Genomic DNA, 20,544 nt, shown 5'->3' on the forward strand with positions numbered 1-20,544 from the left:
GCTCCTCATGATTTTCTTCATCTTCTCCCAGCTGTAAATTGGGCTCTTTCCGTACCGTCTTCTAGATCTTTCTAATTCAGTCCACCATATACGGGCAGCATCGAAAAAATTGGCTTGTACCAGTTGAACATTCTTTTTCTCTGAAAGGATGCAATTTGCAAAAATTGATTCTACATTCCTTTCCCATCTGAAATACGCTTCAGGATCATTCCTCCCTTTGAATGCAGGGATTTGCAACTGAGAACCCTTTTTCGCATATAAGCTTCCTTCGTCATCACTATCGTAATACGCAAACATTTTTTTTCTTTTTTTTCGTTAACTTGAATAAATAGAAATTGCAATAATAGAGGTTAAGGAAGAAATTTTTGTGTTTTTTTTAACTCTGTAGTAAAAGAAAAACTAAAGAGATTAAACAAAACCCATGGAACGTGTAGATAAATAAGAATTTACCTACGACCTGTAACTGATACCAGATGATAAGAATTTAAAAAGAATAGAAAAATGGATTTTTCCTACTAGACCTCTAAGATACCTGTTCTTAGCAACCTAGGTCACCGGAAAGGATTCCCTACTAGACCTTCAAAGAACTTGTCCTTGACAACTTAAATCAAAGGGATAAAAATTGAATCACTCAATTTTCTCCATGCAACAAGCGAAGCAAATCACTCACCTCACTTAATCAAACTAAAAAACGCGCATAAAGCACTAAAGAAATTTTATTCATCAAAAGTTATGTAAATTGTCTCACCAGAAGGTGTTTAAATAGACCCTAAATAAACTAGCTAAAAGATAAGATAAGATAACTAATTTAAATCAGATTTGATCTTATTTGATTAGATCAGATTTGATTTAAATTTAAAATCCCTAACAATACTACTAAGCAAATCAGAAGTAATTCAAATCTTCTAACAAACTCTAACAGCAAAACAAATTGAAAATAAATTACTAAAATTTCGAAAATTAATAAAAATTCTGCCTCCCATTGAATTTGAAAAGCTTTATTGGGCTTCTTGTTTTCTTGTCATAGCCCAATGGGCCTTATGAATTGTTGCCCTTTCAGCACCACTATTTTTGAGACAGACTCTTGGTCTTCTTGATGTCCAAGATTGACATGACACAATTCTTCTAGAATTTAGATCCTTGAATATGACAAGATTATAATTCCATCCCTTAGTTCTAAGATGACGAAAATGTCATCCTGACCACGTATCATACTCTCACAAGCAAAGCTCACTCCTTCATATGTATTACGTATAACCTCACCGTTGTGGTAAACCACTATATTTATAGTGCCCTCCATGACACCAACAAGTAGAGGAAAACACCTAAATGTACTCTCACAAGCAAAACTCACGCCCTCATATGTATTACGTATAATCTCACCGTTGTGGTAAACCACTATATTTGCAGTACTTTCTATGACACCAACAAGTAGAGGAAAACACCTTTCTCGCAGTGCAGTAAAATAGTAGCGAGCTTCTGTTTTTATAGGCAAAGGACTCAACTCGTAGGTTTCATGTTGCAAAGCCATCTAACCAGTGTTTGGCAGGATGCGTGTTGCTTGCATGCCTGACACGTTTCCAACACGCAAGGTACGTGTTGGCTTACTGCTCGCCACGTGGACATCACGCAGGATGCATGTAGCTTCTGATTGTACCACATATCCATTACGTAACATATATATACTGAGTCAGCACGTAATTTAGGTGTTACACCTATTATATCTGCAATGCTCACCCACTTATATATACACCAAAAAGTTTCATTCTTAGCAAAAACTCACATTTTTTTTTCATATTTAAATTTTTTAGTCCCTATTTTTTTGTGACTTTTTATTAATTTTTAGATTTTATTGAACTTAGTTGCTAAAAGTATTTGAACACCTAACATTTTTGTGAAAAATATTGTTTTTTTCAATTGATAACTAACAAATAAATGGAAATTAAACCCCTCATCTTATGTAATGCCTTAGCCCCCAATCTTTTCTTTCTCTTTTAAGTTTTTTCGGTTGCTCTTCCTTCTTCCTCCTCTTCCTTCTCCTCCTCCTTCAACTCTCTCTCTCTCTCTCTCTCTCTCTCTCTCTCTAACAACAATGGAGGACCTGTGGAAGCGTGCTAAGATCTTCGCCGAAGAGGCCGCCAAGAAGTCTCAAGAAATCGGCGCCGCCGTCTCCTCCTCCGCGACCGCCACCACTTCCTCCGTTAGGTTCGCCGATCTTGTCTCCGAGACCACCAAGAAGTCCAAGGAGCTCGCCGCCGAGGCCTCCAAGAGAGCCGAAGAGATAAAGGCCGCCATTGCCGCCGAGGCCGCCAAGCACGCCGACAGCATCAAAACCCTCTCCGACGGAATCACCATTCCTCCCCAAATCTCCGCCGCCATTGCCACCGCATCATCTGCCGCAGCTGCAGCCGCGCCCTCTTCTTCCTCACCGTCTGTTCCCAACGACGACGACCTCGAGAAGTTCGGCGTCACCGATGATCTCAGATCCTTCGTCAGAGGACTCACTTCCACCACGTTCCAGAACTTCCCCCTCAGTTTCGGCAAGTTTTTGATAATCAGAAAATAAAATAAAAAATTGTGATCCTTTTGTATTGTTTTTCCTATGATTTGATTCTCCATTTTTGTTTTGGTTTTGAACGAGTTGATTTGGTTAATGTAGATGAATCGCAGGCCTCTGATGTGCCCACTGTGGCTTCCAATAATGTGCGGAAGGATCTCAATGATTTTCAGGAGAAACATGCCACACTTGTTCTTATCACTGTTAAGGTAAATTCAGCATTTTCCCCGTAATTCATTTCCTTTTTATTGTTATTGATAATCGATATTACATGTGTTGATTACCATTTGTGTTACTTATTTTTTTATAATATATACATTAAACCGAATCAATTTCGTGACAAAGTCTCACTGAATCTAAACCCGATCAATTTTTTATAATATATATTATAGACATTTTCAGCTGGTTTTTATTTTTTATTTTTTTAAGTTTGCTGATGTGTGTTTAGATTAAGTGGGACTTTGTCACGAAATTGATTGGGTTTAATGTGAGGAATTGTGTTGCACGCTTTCTCGGTTGCTGTATAATTTGTTGATTGTAATAAGCTTGTGGTGGTTTTCTCACGCATTTGATTCAATGAGGATGAAAGACGGTGAGAGAAGTGAAATTACCCATCTCTTAATTGTAGTGTCTACTGTGTATTGTCAAGCGTGATTGCTTTATGATGCATCTCAATTCACGTGTTTGCTTTGCAATTGTGCGAAAGACATGTGAAGTGTAAATCTTGAGGCTCAAGCCAAATAATGATGAATACTTCAGAGATGCATGCCATCACATCCTATTTTTTCCATTCTTTATTTTTCTGGTTGTTGTACTCTCGCCATCATACATTTGCCGGCTATATGGTGTATACATGTTTGATTTAACTTAAATTTTAAGAAAAGATCTTTTTTCTTTCCCCCAAAATATCTTAGTTGGCTTTTGTTAAATTATTTATTTATAAGCTGCATTAAACACAACCTAAGCTATACCATATTCCAAACATGCTATGGAGTTAGTTTTCCTTGAATTGATACTGTTTAGAAGGAACACCTGGCTTTCATTATATGGTATTATGGCAATGATGTATTTGTACGCTGTTACCATTTACCATGAGAATGCAATATAACACAAGTATTTAAAAGTGAAACTGTGTATTGAAAATGTAATCAACATTGGCTAGCAAATATAAAATTTTAGAATTGTAACAATATTTCTTTTCAGGAAATTTCAAGGCTGAGATATGAATTATGCCCTCGTACTATGAAAGAACGACACTTTTGGAAGATTTATTTTACTCTTGTAAACACGCATGTGGCACCGTAAGTATCATAATTCATATCATCATGTTATAATCGTATGTTATGTTAACCATCTTAATGATGTTGAAATAGTGTTCATTTTATGAAATATTTTTTTAGGTCACCCCTCTGTCCATTTCCTTATTCTTTGAATTATAAAAATCTTTTCTGCTGGCTTTTATTATGTGTTATCAAATCAAACTCTTTTTGAACATTAATAAATTCACTTTGTAAGGAAGGAGGTAAGCTGGAGGAACAACTTGTTCAATTTTATAATTTTAATGTTGTACAAATGGGTTATTCTGTTATTTATCCTAGGAATGGAATTTGTGCCATGGAATCTATCTTTGAAATATGAAGCGATTAGTTTGTTTTTGCAATGGTTTCAATTCCATTGATATGTTTTTTCACTATTAATTCCACAGAAGTATTATCTTGTTTTCATTTGAGTTCCTATTTTCATGATTTCATAATGAAAATGGTGAAAACAACATAATCTTATAAGCATCCTTTTCTTCAAATTAATTTTTCTTACAGATAACATCTTTCTTTATTCATGTTAAGAGTAAGCTTTAACTGTTAAATATTAATCAATTTAGTAGAGCTGTATTTTCTATTTATTCAAGAATGGAAATTGTGATCTAATCTTTGCAATTCAGACATTGCTTTTGGCTGCATCATTTTTAAGTTGAACATATCCAAAAATAGACATGCATGCACGCACACACCAACATTTTTAAGTTAGCCTCATATTATCATGATACAATCAGGTATGAGAAAAAATATATGGAGGAGGTTCAGCTCAGAGATGCAGCAGATAAAACTGTGGCTAAGTTAGAGCAAGCTACAATTACTGGAGGAAGTGGAAACGTAGAAGCAACAGGGAACAATGTGAAGAGTAAATCTTCTAAGACATCCTCTACTGAGCAAGACTTGGATACGTTTCTTCTTGGAGATCTTGAAGACAGTGATGAAGGTCCAGGTATATCACTCATTTTTTTTAAGATTTCAATACAGAAACAAGCTGTCTAGTAAGACAATTGAATTTCGCATCTCAGTTCAGTAGGAATTTATGCAAAAGCATTAGGCAGTTCACCATCAATCACCTAGCCTTATCATTACCGAGAATTGACTTGATTTTGAAATTTTTGGCCACACTGTGTTTCATGATTATGCTCCTAGGTTTATCTGTCATGATTTGCTATGACCTCTGATTTTGGTTATCTTCACGTCCTATTGATTATGTTAAGTACTCTATGCTAAACCACGAGATATATGTGTAAGGCGAAGAGGGACATGGGGAATATCTACCTCGTTTGCATGGCAAGGGCATAAGAAGCTAATATAGGTAATGCTAGAGGGTTGTATGTCATACAAGTGAATAGTGAAGAATGAGAGGTAAGCAATGAGTCAGTTAGGTTTTGGGATGGGAGGTTACAATTCTGTAGAATGATATATGGCCTCTATTTCTTTCACTTTTCTGTTTTAAGAGCGTTCATCTTTAAGGTGTAATGGTTTCTTGAGCATTTGGTTTCTTACTGAGATTACTGACTGGAGTTTCAATATAAAGTCCTGTATTCTGTAAGAAATTCCTTAGAGGGTGTCTTGTTTCTCTTTCAGATGGCGGGGCGGACGGCTTTGATGACGATGATGATGATTTTGACAAGATTGGAAATTCTGTAAGTACTTTTTATTTTATTTTTTCATTTGCAAATAAATGAAAAGAAAATCAGTTAATAATATAAATGTATATTTTGTAGAACTGATTTGGTCATTTGCGAATAGAAACTTGATGCAGATAAATCAAGTTTTTTATAAACAAAAGAAGATAGAGAGCAAACAGGGATAGATAGGCATTTGACTTTAAGTTTGCTAAAATTTTGTAGTTGCAACGTCTTTTATTTATAAGATTTGATCTCGATTCATAATGTTATGGGAAATTTTCAGGATGTTGAAGACGAGAAGCTTGGGAAGAAAACATCTGCACCAGAAGTTTAGCATGCCAAATTTCTTCGGTATGAGACTAGAAAATACAAATGAAGCTTGCTGTTTGCTGCTTGCAAATAACTGAGAGATGGATGAATGGTAAAGATAAACTGTTGTAGCAGTCTGGACTGGAATATCAATATTGGCGGCCATGGCAGTGTATATTTGGTGAATTGGTCGGAAAATTTGAAGTACGAATCGATATTGTTTATTTGTTTACCTTGTACTATATAGATAATTTTTTTTTTTCTGGAAGCTTTTCCATATTTTTAGTTGGTTGTTAGCCATTGAACTTGTCCTGTACAGACCTTATTTTTGGATAATTGTTTCGTCGGTTTTTATTCTTAATACGATGTTTTTGTTGTGATAAGGATGAATGATGTGGATGACCATTTTTCATGAGACTTAGTTTACCAAGGGTGATTGCATTTAATTATGTTTGAAAAGTAAAGTTTCTTTGTGCTTATTAGGGATGGCAATTTCCCCCGGCGGGGCGGGTATCCGCGGGGATTTACCCACCGGAGAGCAGATATGGAGAGCGTTTTATCCCCACGGGGGGCGGGAACGGGTACCCGTCTATTAAATGGGGCGGGGGCGGGGGCGGGGGAAGAGGTACCCGCCCCGTGGGTACCAGTATATACCCACAAATATAAAATTACATAAATCCCCATATATATATATATGTTAAGTTAAAAATCCTAATGTTACCCTAACAGCCTAACACTCACGCCCTTACTTCAGATTCACTCTTAGAATTTCTTCTTCACCCAGCACCAGCAGCCTCACCTTGACCTAGCCACCTCCTTCTTCCTCTGCCTCCAGCTGCTTCTTCTCTTCTCTAACAACAGCGTCGCCGCCGTCTTCCTTCTACCCCATCACCTCGCCAGCGACTCCAAGGTTCTTCGCTACGTACAAGTCTCACCATTGGTCACTGCCTCCCTCCCTCGTTCACATCGCAAATCACCGCCGCCTCATCATCGCCGCCTCCTGCTCCTTACTCGTTCATCATCATTACAGCCTACTAATCGGTCTTCTTAGTCTCTGCCTCCTCAAGTAGAATCGTCACCGCCACCAGCACAATCGTCGTCGCCTCCAACAACCTCTTCGCCGCTCATCGTCGCTGCCTCCCGAAGCCTCATCGTCGCTGCATTAATAAGTCGCTTTCTATTTGATTAGTTTCTTTTAAGTCTTTTGTTTCAACATTTGGGGTTTAGGGTTTGTTCAATGTTTCAAATTGTTTATCTTCTGTGTTTATACCTTTATTTCTGCAACTGCACGTTGTTGAATTTTAATTTGGGAATTCAGGATTTGTTCAATTGCTAATTTTCTGTATTTGAAATTGTTTGAAATTGTTAATCTTCTGAGTTTTATTTCTGTTTGGACAATTGTTGTTGAATTTTTATTTGGAAATTTAGGATTTGTTAAATTGTTAACGTTCTGTGCTTGAAATTGTTAAGGTTCTGTGTTTGAGATTGTTAATTTGTAAAATCCGCGGATATCCAGGACCCCGGCAAATACGGGATACCCGTCACCCGTGGCGGGGACGGGGCAGGGACGGGGGGCGGATTGTGGTGACGGGGGCAGGGGACGGGGGGCATGTCCCTACCCCCATGGGGACCCGTTGCCATCCCTAGTGCTTATAAATAGTAATGTAACATGAAGGATATGGAACACACAAAAAGCAATAAAACACCATTCTCTCTCTCTTTCTCTCTTTATATTTTTATTTTATATTTGTTACCTCTTTCTCATTTATTTATTTGGTTATTTTATAACACGTTATCGGCACAAAGTTCTAACCAAATTTTAGGAAGACTCCAGGTAACAAATTTTCATTATGTCGAAACTCTCTTATTTTGAATTTAATGCTTTTGATATATCTGGAAACAATTATTTATCATGGATACTAGACACTAAAATCCATCTTGATTCAATAGATCTTAAAGATACCATTAAGGCTGAAAATAATGTATCGTAGAAGGATAAAGCCAAGGCCATGATTTTTCTTTGTCCTCATCTTAACGTATGATTGAAAAATGAAATCTCACATTAAAAGATCCTGCAGATCTGTGAAAAGATCTTGAAGAAAGGTACGATCATCAAAAGACGGTGATACTTCCTCAAACCCGATATGTTAGAGAAAATTTTCTCGACCTTCCATGCCTTGAATATGCTCCTGCAGCAGCAGTATCGAGAAAAAGAATTTAAAAATATTTTGAGTTAATTTCTTGCCTTTTTGTTGCTGAACGCAACAATGAGTTACTTTTGAGAAATCATGAAGCGCGCCCTGACGTGGCGGAAAATCACCGATTAAGAGTTTGTAGAGAAAACAGCGTTGCAAGTATAGCTCTTAACCAATGAAGATTCCACGTATCAATTTAGAAAAGGATTGTCACTTGTCACGACTTTTAGAAATAAAATACTGGGAGTATGAATCCCAGGTCGTTGATGCACCACTATTTCGTGGTACATCTTGTTCTTAATCGAATGGATTTTATCCACTAGTCTGACACTTATTCATATTATTTGCATGGTTTTACAATTCCTTCCCAAAATTTGTTCTATGATTGAAAACATGTTTTTTTGGCCTTAAATTTGCTATGTTTAAATCTCCTCTTATTATCATTCAATGCCATGATATGTGTGTTAAGTGTTTTCAGAGATTACAGGGCAGGAATGGCTTAAAGGATGGAAAGGAAGCATGCAAAAGTGGAAGGAATACAAGAAGTTGAAGAAATTGCTAAGCTGTCCAGCTTGACCTCTTCGCACTCTAACACTCATAACTTGAGCTACAAAGATCCAAATGAGGCGGTTTTAGTTGTGTTGGAAAGCTAACATCCGGGGCTTCGAAATGATATATAATTTGCTATAGTTGCTCTGGAGATAAGTGACGCGCACGCATGAATTCACGCGCACGCGTGGATCTGCACAAATCAGCGTTTTTGAATTCGCAAATCAGCGATTTTTGGGCTGTTTTCGACCCAATTTTCGCCCCAGAAAACACAGATTAAAGGCTATAAAGTGGGAGAATCCATTCATTCATCATATACAATATTCATTATTCACAATTTTAGTTTTAGATGTAATTTTTCTAGAGAGAGAGGCTCTCTCCTCTCTCTAGGTTTTAGGATTTAGGATTTCTATTAGTTTTAGGCTATTTCTTCCCAATTCCAGGTTCAATGTTCCTTTACTTTAATTTCTCTTCTACTCTTATTTATTCTATTATTTTAGTTTGTTAATATTGATTTATGGATTCTCATGTTAAGATTTGATTTTATATTTAATATAATTTGAGGTATTTTAGATTTATGATTGCTTTCTTTTATTTAGGATATAAATAATTTAGATTTTTCTCCTCCCTTTGCTTTGGTAGAGTAATTGGTGACACTTGAGTTATCAAACTCAGCTGTTGATTGATATTTGAAGTTTGCTGGTTAATTTGAATCCCTTTAAAGCTAGTCTTTTCTTAGGAGTTGACTAGGACTTGAGGAATCAAATTAATTAGTCCACTTGACTTTCCTTTATTTAGTAAGGGTTAACTAAGTGGGAGTAATAAACAATTTTCATCACACCTGATAAGGATAACTAGGATGGAATTTCCAATTCTCATACATTGCCAAGAGTTTTTCTAGTTATTAATTTATTTTCTTGCCATCTAAATTCCTTGTTCAAACCTTTCAAAAAAAAAAAACCCAAAAAGATACTTTTTCCATAACCAATAATAAACACACCTCCCTGTAATTTCTTGAGAGACGACCCGAGGTTTCAATAATTCGGTTATCAATTTTATTGGGTTTGCTTTAGTGACAAACAAGTTTTTGTACGAAAGGAGTCTCTGTTGGTTTAGAAGCTATACTTGCAACGAGAATTTATTTGTGAAATTCTTTACTAGCAGAAGTCCTCTCGTCAAAATGGCGCCGTTGTCGGGAAATTACAAACGTGTGCCTTATTAAAAAGAGGGAAAACTTCTTTTAGGCTGGCCACCGAAGAAAGAAAAAGAAGAAAAACTTCTTAATGGGAAGACAAACAAGTCCATCTGCACAATCTTTGGAGAAAAGCGTCAGTTGGAGAAACCCGTCCACTTGCACATCTTAGCATGCATCGAGGACGTTACAACCTTTAAGTGTGGGGAGGTTGATACCGACTTTCGTGGGTTAGTTATTTTCTTCTCAACACCAATGTTTTATTTTATTTGTTAGTTCATTGTTGCATTTGCATATTTCATTGCATGTTTGCTTGATTTTTTGCATATTCTACCACTACTTGGTTGAAGTGATAAGTTTCTTTTCAGGACCCTATTTTATAGAATTTTACTAATTTAAATTGAAAATTTGTGATAAACTTGTTGGAAGTTGTTTTTGGAACATGGTTGATAGCTAAGAACACACAACCCGTGAGATTCGAGCTTAATTACATGGTTACATTATTTAACCATAATATTTTATTCTTGTGTGTTTCCTTCTCTATAACTGTAATCTTTGCTTTATTCCATTCTATATGTCCATTGTTTAGTGTATTTACATGCTTGCATATGATTGAGGCCATTATTTGTTACTAGCTCACTTATCCCAAATAGCCTACCCTTTCAATTACCTTTGTTAGCCACTTTGAGCCTTTTAATCCCCATTTTATTCTATATTTTACCACATCACTAATCTTAAGCGGAAAAACAAATTAAATACCCCAAATTGAATCTTTGGTTAGCTTATGTTAAGAATTGTGTATCAATTAAGTGTGGGGAACTGTGAAAACTTGGGTTGATGAAAGTGTACAGTGTTTCATTGACAAAATATTAGAAATTTGGGTACCTACTCATGTGAGATCAAAAAAATAAAAAATCCATGTGCATTGATATGTTATGTTTGCTTTTATATTTTTAATAAAAAATAAATAAATAAATAAATAAAAAATAAAAAAATAAAAAAATAAAAAATAAATAAAAATATATATATTTCTAGCATAAATGAATAAATAAGTAATTAAATAAGGGGACAAAATTACCCCAATGTTAAGTTAATGAAAAATTAATGCATATGTGATAAAATTAAAGAAAAGTTGATACATGAGTATGATATGCAAAAATGGAGTTTTTGGGTAGCTAGGCATGATTTTAGAAGTACAAGTACATAGAGTGTGTGTATAGGTGAAGAGCTTAGGTTAATTAAAGATTCATATTATAGCTCACTTGGCCATACATATATCATCACCCTTACCTTAGCCCCATTACAACCCTGAAAAGACCTCATTATATTTGCATTGGTACATTAAATTTTTGTTGATTGGTTAGATGAAGAACAAAGTTTAGAAAGCATGACTAGAGAAGAGTAGAGTGATCAATCCTAGACACTTGAGAGATTAGAGTGCATATACACTACTAGTGAGAGTTCAATGCTTGATTCTATGTTTCCTGCTTTCATAAGCTATCTTCTTACAAGTTTACTTGTCTTTACTGTATGATTTGAATTAGTGGAATTTGATTTATGTTTGTCTTGGAGATCTTATTTACTTTTAACCAAGTAGATAGAAACATCTCAGCATATAGTTTCATTCATATACATAGGTTGCATTGCATTTCAGAAGTCTTACCATTCCTTTTCACTCTTATAGCTTCTCTTGAGCTTAGCATGAGGACATGCTACTGTTTAAGTGTGGGGAGATTTGATGCACCACTATTTCGTGGTACATCTTGTGCTTAATTGAGCGGATTTTATCCACTAGTCTCACACTTATTCATATTATTTGCATGGTTTTATAATTCCTTCTAAGAATTTGTTCTATGATTGAAAACAAGTTTCTTTGACCTTAAATTTGCTATGTTTAAATCTCCTCTTATTACCATTCGATGCCATGATATGTGTGTTAAGTGTTTTCAGAGATTACAGGACAGGAATGACTTAGAAGATGGAAATGAAGCATGCAAAAGTGGAAGGAATGCAAGAAGTTGAAGAAATTGCTAAGCTGTCCAACCTGACCTCTTCGCACTCAAACGGTCATAACTTGAGCTATAGAGATCTAAATGAGGCAGTTTTAGTTGCGTTAGAAAGCTAACATCTGGAGCTTCGAAATGATATATAATTTGCTATAGTTGCTCTTGAGATAAGTGATGCGCACCCGTGAATTCACGCGCACGCGTGGATCTGCGCAAATCAGCGTTTTTGAATTCGCAAATCAGCGATTTTTGGACTGTTTCTGACCCAGTTTTTGACCCAGAAAACACATATTAGAGGCTATAAAGTGGGAGAATCCATTCATTCATCATATACAACATTCACTATTCACAATTTTAGTTTTAGATATAGTTTTTCTAGAGAGAGAGGCTAGCCTCTCTCCTCTCTCTAGGTTTTAGGATTTAGGATTTCTATTAGTTTTAGGCTATTTCTTCCCAATTCCAGGTTCAATATTCCTTTACTTTAATTTCTCTTTTACTTTTATTTATTCTATTATTTTAGTTTGTTAATATTGATTTATGGATTCTCATGTTAAGATTTAATTTTATATTTAATATAATTTGAGGTATTTCAGATTTATAATTGCTTTCTTCTATTTAGGATATAAATAATTTGGATTTTTCTCCTTCCTTTGCTTTGGTAGAGTAATTGGTGATACTTGAATTATCAAACTCAGCTGTTGATTGATATTTGAGGTTTGCTGGTTGATTTGAATTCCTTTAAAGCTAGTCTTTCCTTTGGAGTTGACTAGGACTTGAGGAATCAAATTAATTAGTCCACTTGACTTTCATTTCTTTAGTAAGGGTTAACTAAGTGGGAGCAGTAAACAATTTTCATCACACCTGATAAGGATAACTAGGATGTGATTTCCAATTCTCGTACCTTGCCAAGAGTTTTTCTAGTTATTAATTTATTTTCTTGCCATCTAAATTCCTTGTTCAAACCTTTCAAAAAAAAACCCAAAAAGATACTTTTTCTATAACTAATAATAAACACACCTCTCTGCAATTCCTTGAGAGACGACCCGAGGTTTCAATACTCCAGTTATCAATTTTATTGGGTTTGTTTTAGTGACAAACAAGTTTTTTTACGAAAGGATTCTCTATTGGTTTAGAAGCTATACTTGTAATGAGAATTTATTTGTGAAATTCTTTACTAGCAGAAGTCCTCTCGTTAATCGTCTCCCAACGAGTTGACAAAAGTGTGCAGCTTATTGGTCAGAAGTTTTTCAAGAAATTTTTGAGTTGCGAAACAGAGAAATAAATGAGAGAATCTGTATAATTCGAGTAAAAGTCTTGACCGGGAGGAGATTAATTGGAAGTTCTATCTTTGTTGAATTTTTCCAAGTGTAATAATAAAAGGGTTGTCATTCCACTTAGTTATCCCTTATGCAATAAGGGAAAGTCAAGTAACTCTCCAACTAATCATATCGCTTGCATCTTAATCCTTTCCTAAGAAAGGGTTAGAGTCGGAGACAGGAGAGTCAGCCAACATCTCTCAATTAGGATTAACACTTGCGTATTCCAACTCAAGGTTATCCTCTTAATCAACTCCCAATCAAGTTAGAGAACTACTCCATTATCATGAATATAACTTTTATAGAATTAAGAGAGGAATAAAAGTGAGACATGATAAATAATAACTGAAAATTAATTAAAAGTAAAAGTAGTTCTTTGCATTAATAAATTCTAAAAATAATCTAATTGTAACTCTGAACAAGGATTAAGGATATGAAAGAGTAAGGGACAAAGAAAACAAACTAGAATAGATGAAACTTCACGGAGGTGATGACTCTTCTCAATATCCCAAGTAAAAGCAATAAAATTCTAAGAACTATGAATGTGAAGAAAACCTAGAGGAGGAAGTAAAATTCTCTCTAATATTCCAAAACTAAAACTAAAACTATGCAGAATGAGAATGTGTGTTGAGTCTCCGCTATTCCCTGCCTCTAGTTTGTGTTTTTGGGCCGAAAATTGGGTCTAAAACTGGTCCGAAATCGCCCCCAGCATTTTCTGAAATTTCTGTAGATTGCGCATGTCACGCGTGCGCGCCAGGTGCGCGCGCGCGTCGATTGTCCTCCTTGCCTGTTTCGCGTACGCGCCAAGTGCGCGTGCCCGTCGAATGGTATACAGGGGAATTAAAAATATATAACTTAGATGTCTAGGAAAAAAGTTTTCAACCATAAGATAAAATTGGGAAGGAATTGTAAAATCATACAAATCATATGAATAAGTGAGTAAAGAGTTGATAAAAACCACTCAAATTAGCACAAGATAAACCATAAAATAGTGGTTTATCAAACTCCCCACACTTAAACATTAGCATGTCTCATGCTAAGTTCAAGGAGACAAAAAGAATGAATAGGGAAAGTAAGACATCATGCAATGTAACCTATGTATATGAATGCAACTATATGATGAAATGTCTATACCTACTTGGTTAAGAAAATAAATAAGTTCTTCAAGACAAACAGAAATCAAATTCCACTGATCCCAACCACACAATAAAAGAATAGTAAACTTGTGAGGAGATAGCTCATGAAAGCCGGGAACATAGAGTCAAGCTTGAACCCTCACTAGGAGCATATATGCACTCTAGTCACTTAGGTGTATAGGGTAGTCCACTCTAGTCTCCTCCATTCATGCTTTCTAGAACCTTGTTCTTCATCTAACCAATCAACAAATATCTAATGCACACATGCAAACATCATGAGGTCTTTCTTAAGGTTGTAATGGGGCTTATGTAAGGGTGATGTTACATGTATGGCCAAGTGAGCTGAAAATTGAATTCTTGATTATCCTAAGTTCTCACCTAACACACACACACACACACACACACACATTTCCTATGCTTTTAAAATCATGCCTAAATACCCATAATCTCACTTTGTATTTTGCACCTACTCATGCATTTAAATGTTATTTTTATTTCACCTCATATGCATTGATTCTTTTTATTAAACTTATCATTTGGGGTGCTTTCATTCTCCTATACAATATATATATTTGAAAGCATCATAGCATCAATGCATTTGGTTTTCATAATTTCACATGAGTAGCATTCAGACCTTAGATATTTATCAATTAACATACATTCTTATTAACCAAAGATTCAATTTGGGGTAATTAATTTGTTTTTCTATTTAAGGCTAGTGATGTGGTAAAATATAGAACAAATGAGGATTAATAGGCTCAAAGTGGAAAACAAGGGATAATTAGAATGGTGGGCCATTTAGTATAGTGAGCTAATAACAAATGATGGCCTCAATCATACATATGCATGAATACATTAAATAATGGAGATATAGAATGGAGCAAACCATAGATTGCAATCATAGAGGAGAGAAAACACACAAGAATAAAAATCATAGTCAAATAATGTAACCATACAATTAGACTCAAAATCTCACTGGGTTGTATGTTCTAGCTCTAAAACCATGTTGCAAATTACAATCTTCAAACAAGTTTAACATAGAATTTTGGTTTGAAATAGTAAAAATTTTCAAAAATAGGGTGATAAACCACTATTTTATGGTTTATATTGTGCTTAATTGAGTGGATTTTATCAACTCTTTACCCACTTATTCATACTATTTGCATGGTTTTACATTTACCTTCCTAATTATGTGCTTTGATTGAAATATGCTTCTTTGGCCTTAAGTTCCCTATGTTCAATCCTCTCTTATTACCATTAGATGCCTTGATATGTGTGTTAAGTTTTTTCAGATATTATAAGGCAGGAATGGCTCAGAGGATGGAAAGGAAGAATTCAAAAATGGAAGGAATACAAGAAGTTGGAGAAACTGCTAAGCTGTCCAGCCTGACCTCTTTGTACTCAAACGGCTATAACTTTAGCTGCAAGGGTCCAAACGACGCGGTTCTAGTTGCGTTGGAAAGCTAACGTCCGGGGCTTCGATTTGATATATAATATGCCATAGTTGTCCTGACGCTAGGTGACGCGAATGCGTGATCCACGCGGATGCATCGCATCTGCGAACTTCAATCCACGCGGCCGCGTGGGCGACGCCTCCGCGTCACGTGCCCGCGACCTGAACGTACCAGAATACGCAAGGGGCAATTTCTGGGATATTTTTGACCCAGTTTTTGGCCCAGAAAATACAAATTAGAGGCTATAAAGTGGGGGAATGCATCCATTCATGAGGATGCTCTCATAATTCATAATTTTAGTTTTAGATGTAATTTTTAGAGAGAGAAGTTCTCTCCTTTCTCTTAGGATTAGGATTAGGATTAGGATTAAGATTTCAACTTCTTCATCACAGGTTCAATATTCCTTTTACTATTTATTTTTTCTTCTATTTTTGTTTACTCTGAAGCTTTTATTTGTGTTTGGTTTATGTTGCCCAATTGGCTTATGGATATTGTCCGTGTTAGAATTCACTATAGCAGGGGCGGAGCCTAGCGGCGGCTAAACAGCGGCGGTGGCCAAAAATGCCGCTAGTTGAAGAGATCCCGGCTGAGGTCAGCGGCGGTCTGGATTGGTACCGCTAAACGTGATTGGATAGCGGCCGTGCAGTCAGAACCGCTGCCAATTTGTTGTATATATCTTCAACCCTCATGACTTTACCCAAAATCTTGGCGCGAACAAAAGCTGCAGCAGAGGTGCGAAGAGCACCCAAACTTCCTCTGGCGGAACCTACCTGCGAGTACACCCAGAAACGCCGCTAGGTGAGTTTCAATTCCCTAATTCAATTGCCCCCTTTACCTTACTGCCATTAATTGAAACCCCCTCCCCCCAATTTTGCAGAAACCCGTCACTTGATTTTGGTAGCGCGCCAAACACGAGCGGGAGCAGAGCTGCGAAGTTGAGCATCTCATCGGTAGTGCGTGAAACCGCGACATCGTCCTCCACCGTGCGCGAATCCTAGCCATCGCTGTTTCCCCCTTTCACTGGTTCGTTCTTCCACATTGAGCTTTTCTCCTGGTTTTCATTACTGGTTCAAAATTCTGAACATGTATTTGTCCTTATCTTCTATAAATCGGGGTTAATTGAAGCTGTTTCGAGTTAGGGATTTCATTCAGTACGATTAATTAGCAGATTGTTATAAGCTTGGATATTAGTACAAACAAACGCAGCAGGTTTCATAATGAACTCCATTGTGCTCTTTGCATTCTACTCTTCATCTATGTTCTACCTGTAAGCTTGGATATTTGAATCCACTATGATAAATTTGATTTATTAATATTGCATCCATTCATCTTTTGCATATGTGAGTAGTGGAATTGATCATTCTCCTAGTTAGGAAAAGGGTTATACTAAGAACAATTTCAGCCTGATGTAACCATGATATTGTAAATGTGTTATAGTCAATACTTACCTGAATTGACAACTTCTCACCACTGCATCTCTTGCCTATTATTTTCCTTATTAAAGTGAAATAAGTAATATTATGTGAGTTTTGGATATTGTGTTTTAATTGATAATATAGTATGGACTGGTGACATTCTAATTTCCATAAACTCTGACTAATGAATGAAATGTTGAGATCAAGAGGATTTTATCAGTTCTATAGAAACATATAGATACATGAGTGGTTAATCCATTTTTAGTTTGATTGATTGGTACTTCTTATGTTCAACAAATTACAACAGAATATAGAGGTTTCCTTTGTATTATTATTTATGCGAAACTTGAAAATAGTACTTAACTTGTTTTCGTAGCTAGCTAGCTTGGCTGGTTGATATACTAATTATTGATAGAGAAATTGGCTGACATAAGATAGGATTTTGTTGTTTTTACAAGTATGAAAAACAATGGAGATATTATGGACTCTGCGTGTTTACTTATATAGTTTCCTTTTTTTTATTGTCTTCACTTTGTTTTGCTTGACCATAGTATCCCCTTTCTATTTATTTCTTGTGTAATGCAATTTCCTGTTACCTTGCAAATGAAGCCAAAATATCAAATGAAGATCAATTATATTATTTATCATTATTACTACAATTACTGATGCTATAGCATCTCCCTACCATGACTCAAAACCAAAATTCCCTGTTTGCCATTTCTTTTCTAAAGCAACATTATTGATTTCTATTAAATGTATGTTGTTTTTTATTTGTACATTTCAAATTGGTATTTATGGAGCATATTTCTTGAATGTGTCCTGGATTTTGATGGTCCAAACCAATTTAATTCTGAGTTTGATTAGGATTTTCTTCTATTTATTCTCTCATTCCCTGACAGAAATTTAAGACAAATTCAAGGGTACTATTAATTAACAACTGTATTCATTGAAGTGAAGTTACAGCAGAAATTCATCTTTTTTTACAATGGTGGCAATGATTCAAATTAAATTGGGTGGGTTTGGTCCTCACATCAGATTCATAGAATAATATAGTAAGAAAAAAAGGTTCCAACCTTCCTACAAGTGTCATATTAATAATACATATGACCCTTTGAGTATGGAGGGAATTCTTAATTAACTTGTGTATGTTCATAGTGATGTAATTTTAATAACTGGCTACACTATTTGATCTCATGTTACATGCAACCACCCAGGATATAAATTCCAAGGCAAGCTAGGGTGGCTGTTTTGATATATTCATCATGTTTGCTTAGCCAGGAAGAATAATTTTTTACCACTAGTTTCATACCCATATAATTTAAGATTCTTTGACATTAGTTGTTAGTATTATGAACCTGTTCTTCAGGGGGAATAGAATGTTGGTAACTACTACTTGAGATTTCTTAGTTGGACAGATGGTCTACTTCAAGAGTGTGATAGGATAAAATTATTTCCATATATATTTTCAGTTACATGAGTGAAAAGGATTGAGCAGAAGTTTTGTACAGTTTTGGAAAAAAAAATGAGAACGGATCTTATTTAAATATTTTAAAATAGAATTTAATTTTATTATATTATTAGTGTAAAATAGTTTTATACTACATTTATAATATGATTTTCTTATAAGCATACAAGGCATAATATATCTACAATTTTAATATTCTATCCTCCATCTGTTATAATTGTAATTTTAACCCCTTGATTTTTTAACTGTCTTTTAATTATAACTTTCAAATCCTGTTAAGTCTTCCATTTATTCGATATTTTGAAGATTCTATTCACTGTACATTATCATTGGTTAGTTCTCTTTGTTGACATATTTATTTTTTAAATTTAACAGTTGTTCTTGTTTTCTTTTTCATTTTTTAAGGTAGATTTTCTTTATATTTTCATTTTTTGGACTTGGAACCTGCAATTCTATCCACCAGTATTCTTTTAAGAAAGCACAGAATTTTAAACATGAGTAAGCCTCCTTCCCAATACCTTTCCAGTTCTTCATGTTATCTGGGATGCAAGTAACTTTGTTTCTGTTTCCATTTTGAGTTATTGCGTCGCTCCCTACATGGATTTGCTTGTAATATATTGTCGTATTTGTTACGTATGGTACTCTCCCATATGATAATTGTGATAGACTGTTATTGGTACACCTGACACATACCCTTTTTTTTTATTTGGTTTGCTCAGTTCTATGTCTTTTATTATTAATTATCTATTTGTATGTGCTATTTCATTTACTTAGACATTGATAAGAGCTGGATTAGAAAGCCACGAGGTAGTGTAGAATATAAGGATGGGCTAAATAGTTTCCTTGACTTCGCATTTGCCAATGCATCATCCGATGGTATGATACATTGTCCATGCCCTTTGTATGGGTTCCGGTTTTTCCAAACTAGAGAAGATGCATACGATCATCTTTTGATGAAACCATTTCCCCCTAACTATACCTTTTGGTTACATCACGGTGAGAGGATTGTAGACGAGAGACCCAATGGTAGGGAAGAACTAGATCCCGTTATAAATTCAGGAGATCAAATGCGTGACATGGTCCACGAAGCATTCAATTTGGCGGGACTGCAGAGTGAGGATGAAGAAGCCATGGATGGGCATGTTGACGACGTTGCTGATGGGTTGCCGTACTTATCTGATGAACCTAGTCACGAGGCTCGTGCCTTTCAAGACTTGCTTAAGGACGGCGAGCAAGAGTTATATCCGGGATGCTCAAGATTCTCGAAGCTGTCTTTCTTGGTGAGGCTGTACCATATCAAGTGCATGTGCGGAGTGAGCGACAAGGCTTTTGGTCTGATTTTAGAGCTATTGGGGGATGCCTTTGAGCATGCGCAGATTCCGAATACCTTGCACGATGCTAAGAGGATCATAAGGAAGCTTGGTATTGAGTACAAGAAGATAGATGCATGTCCGAATGACTGCATGCTATTCCAGGGTCCCGACCACGACCTGCCTAGATGCAAACGGTGTGGAGCATCCAGGTGGAAGCAAAAGACCATGAAGAAATCTTTAGTAAGGATCAATGCTGTTGTCAAGAAGAATGGTAAACCTCAGGCGGCGAAAGTTCTTCGTTATTTTCCTCTTATTCCACGGTTGCAGCGATTATTCATGTCCAGCAAGACAGCTGTGGACATGTTGTGGCACAAGAGAGGAACCAACTCTGACGGTTTCTTGAGGCATCCCAGAGACGGCGAGGGTTGGAAAGCATTTGACATGAGATATACTGACTTTTCTGGCGATCCGCGCAGTGTTCGCTTAGCCCTGGCCAGTGATGGCTTCAATCCTTATGGAAACCTGAGTTCAAAGTACTCAATATGGCCAGTGATTCTTATTCCATACAACTTACCCCCATGGATTTGCATGAAACAAACCAATTTTATTCTCTCCATGATTATTCCCTGTCCTAAAATGCCTGGCAATGACATAGACATATACCTACAACCCCTGATCGATGAGTTGAAATAG

General features: G+C 35.9%; 2 protein-coding genes across 2 annotated transcripts; both read left to right on the plus strand.

Annotated features, from left to right (window-relative positions):
- Positions 1 to 1,826: 1,826 nt before the first annotated feature.
- LOC112801682 (uncharacterized) lies at positions 1,827 to 6,193 on the plus strand. Its single transcript, XM_025844578.3, has 6 exons — positions 1,827 to 2,540; positions 2,660 to 2,766; positions 3,761 to 3,858; positions 4,608 to 4,819; positions 5,458 to 5,516; positions 5,785 to 6,193. The coding sequence occupies exons 1-6, from the start codon at positions 2,093 to 2,095 to the stop codon at positions 5,833 to 5,835; spliced, it is 975 nt and encodes a 324-aa protein (XP_025700363.1). The 5' UTR covers positions 1,827 to 2,092; the 3' UTR covers positions 5,836 to 6,193.
- Positions 6,194 to 19,290: 13,097 nt separating this feature from the next.
- LOC112803620 (uncharacterized) lies at positions 19,291 to 20,544 on the plus strand. The gene has a single exon (XM_025847105.1). It carries the CDS (start codon positions 19,291 to 19,293, stop codon positions 20,542 to 20,544), a length of 1,254 nt encoding a protein of 417 aa, XP_025702890.1.

Source organism: Arachis hypogaea, chromosome 5 (genome assembly GCF_003086295.3).
Source record: "Arachis hypogaea cultivar Tifrunner chromosome 5, arahy.Tifrunner.gnm2.J5K5, whole genome shotgun sequence".
Lineage (NCBI taxonomy): Eukaryota > Viridiplantae > Streptophyta > Magnoliopsida > Fabales > Fabaceae > Arachis > Arachis hypogaea.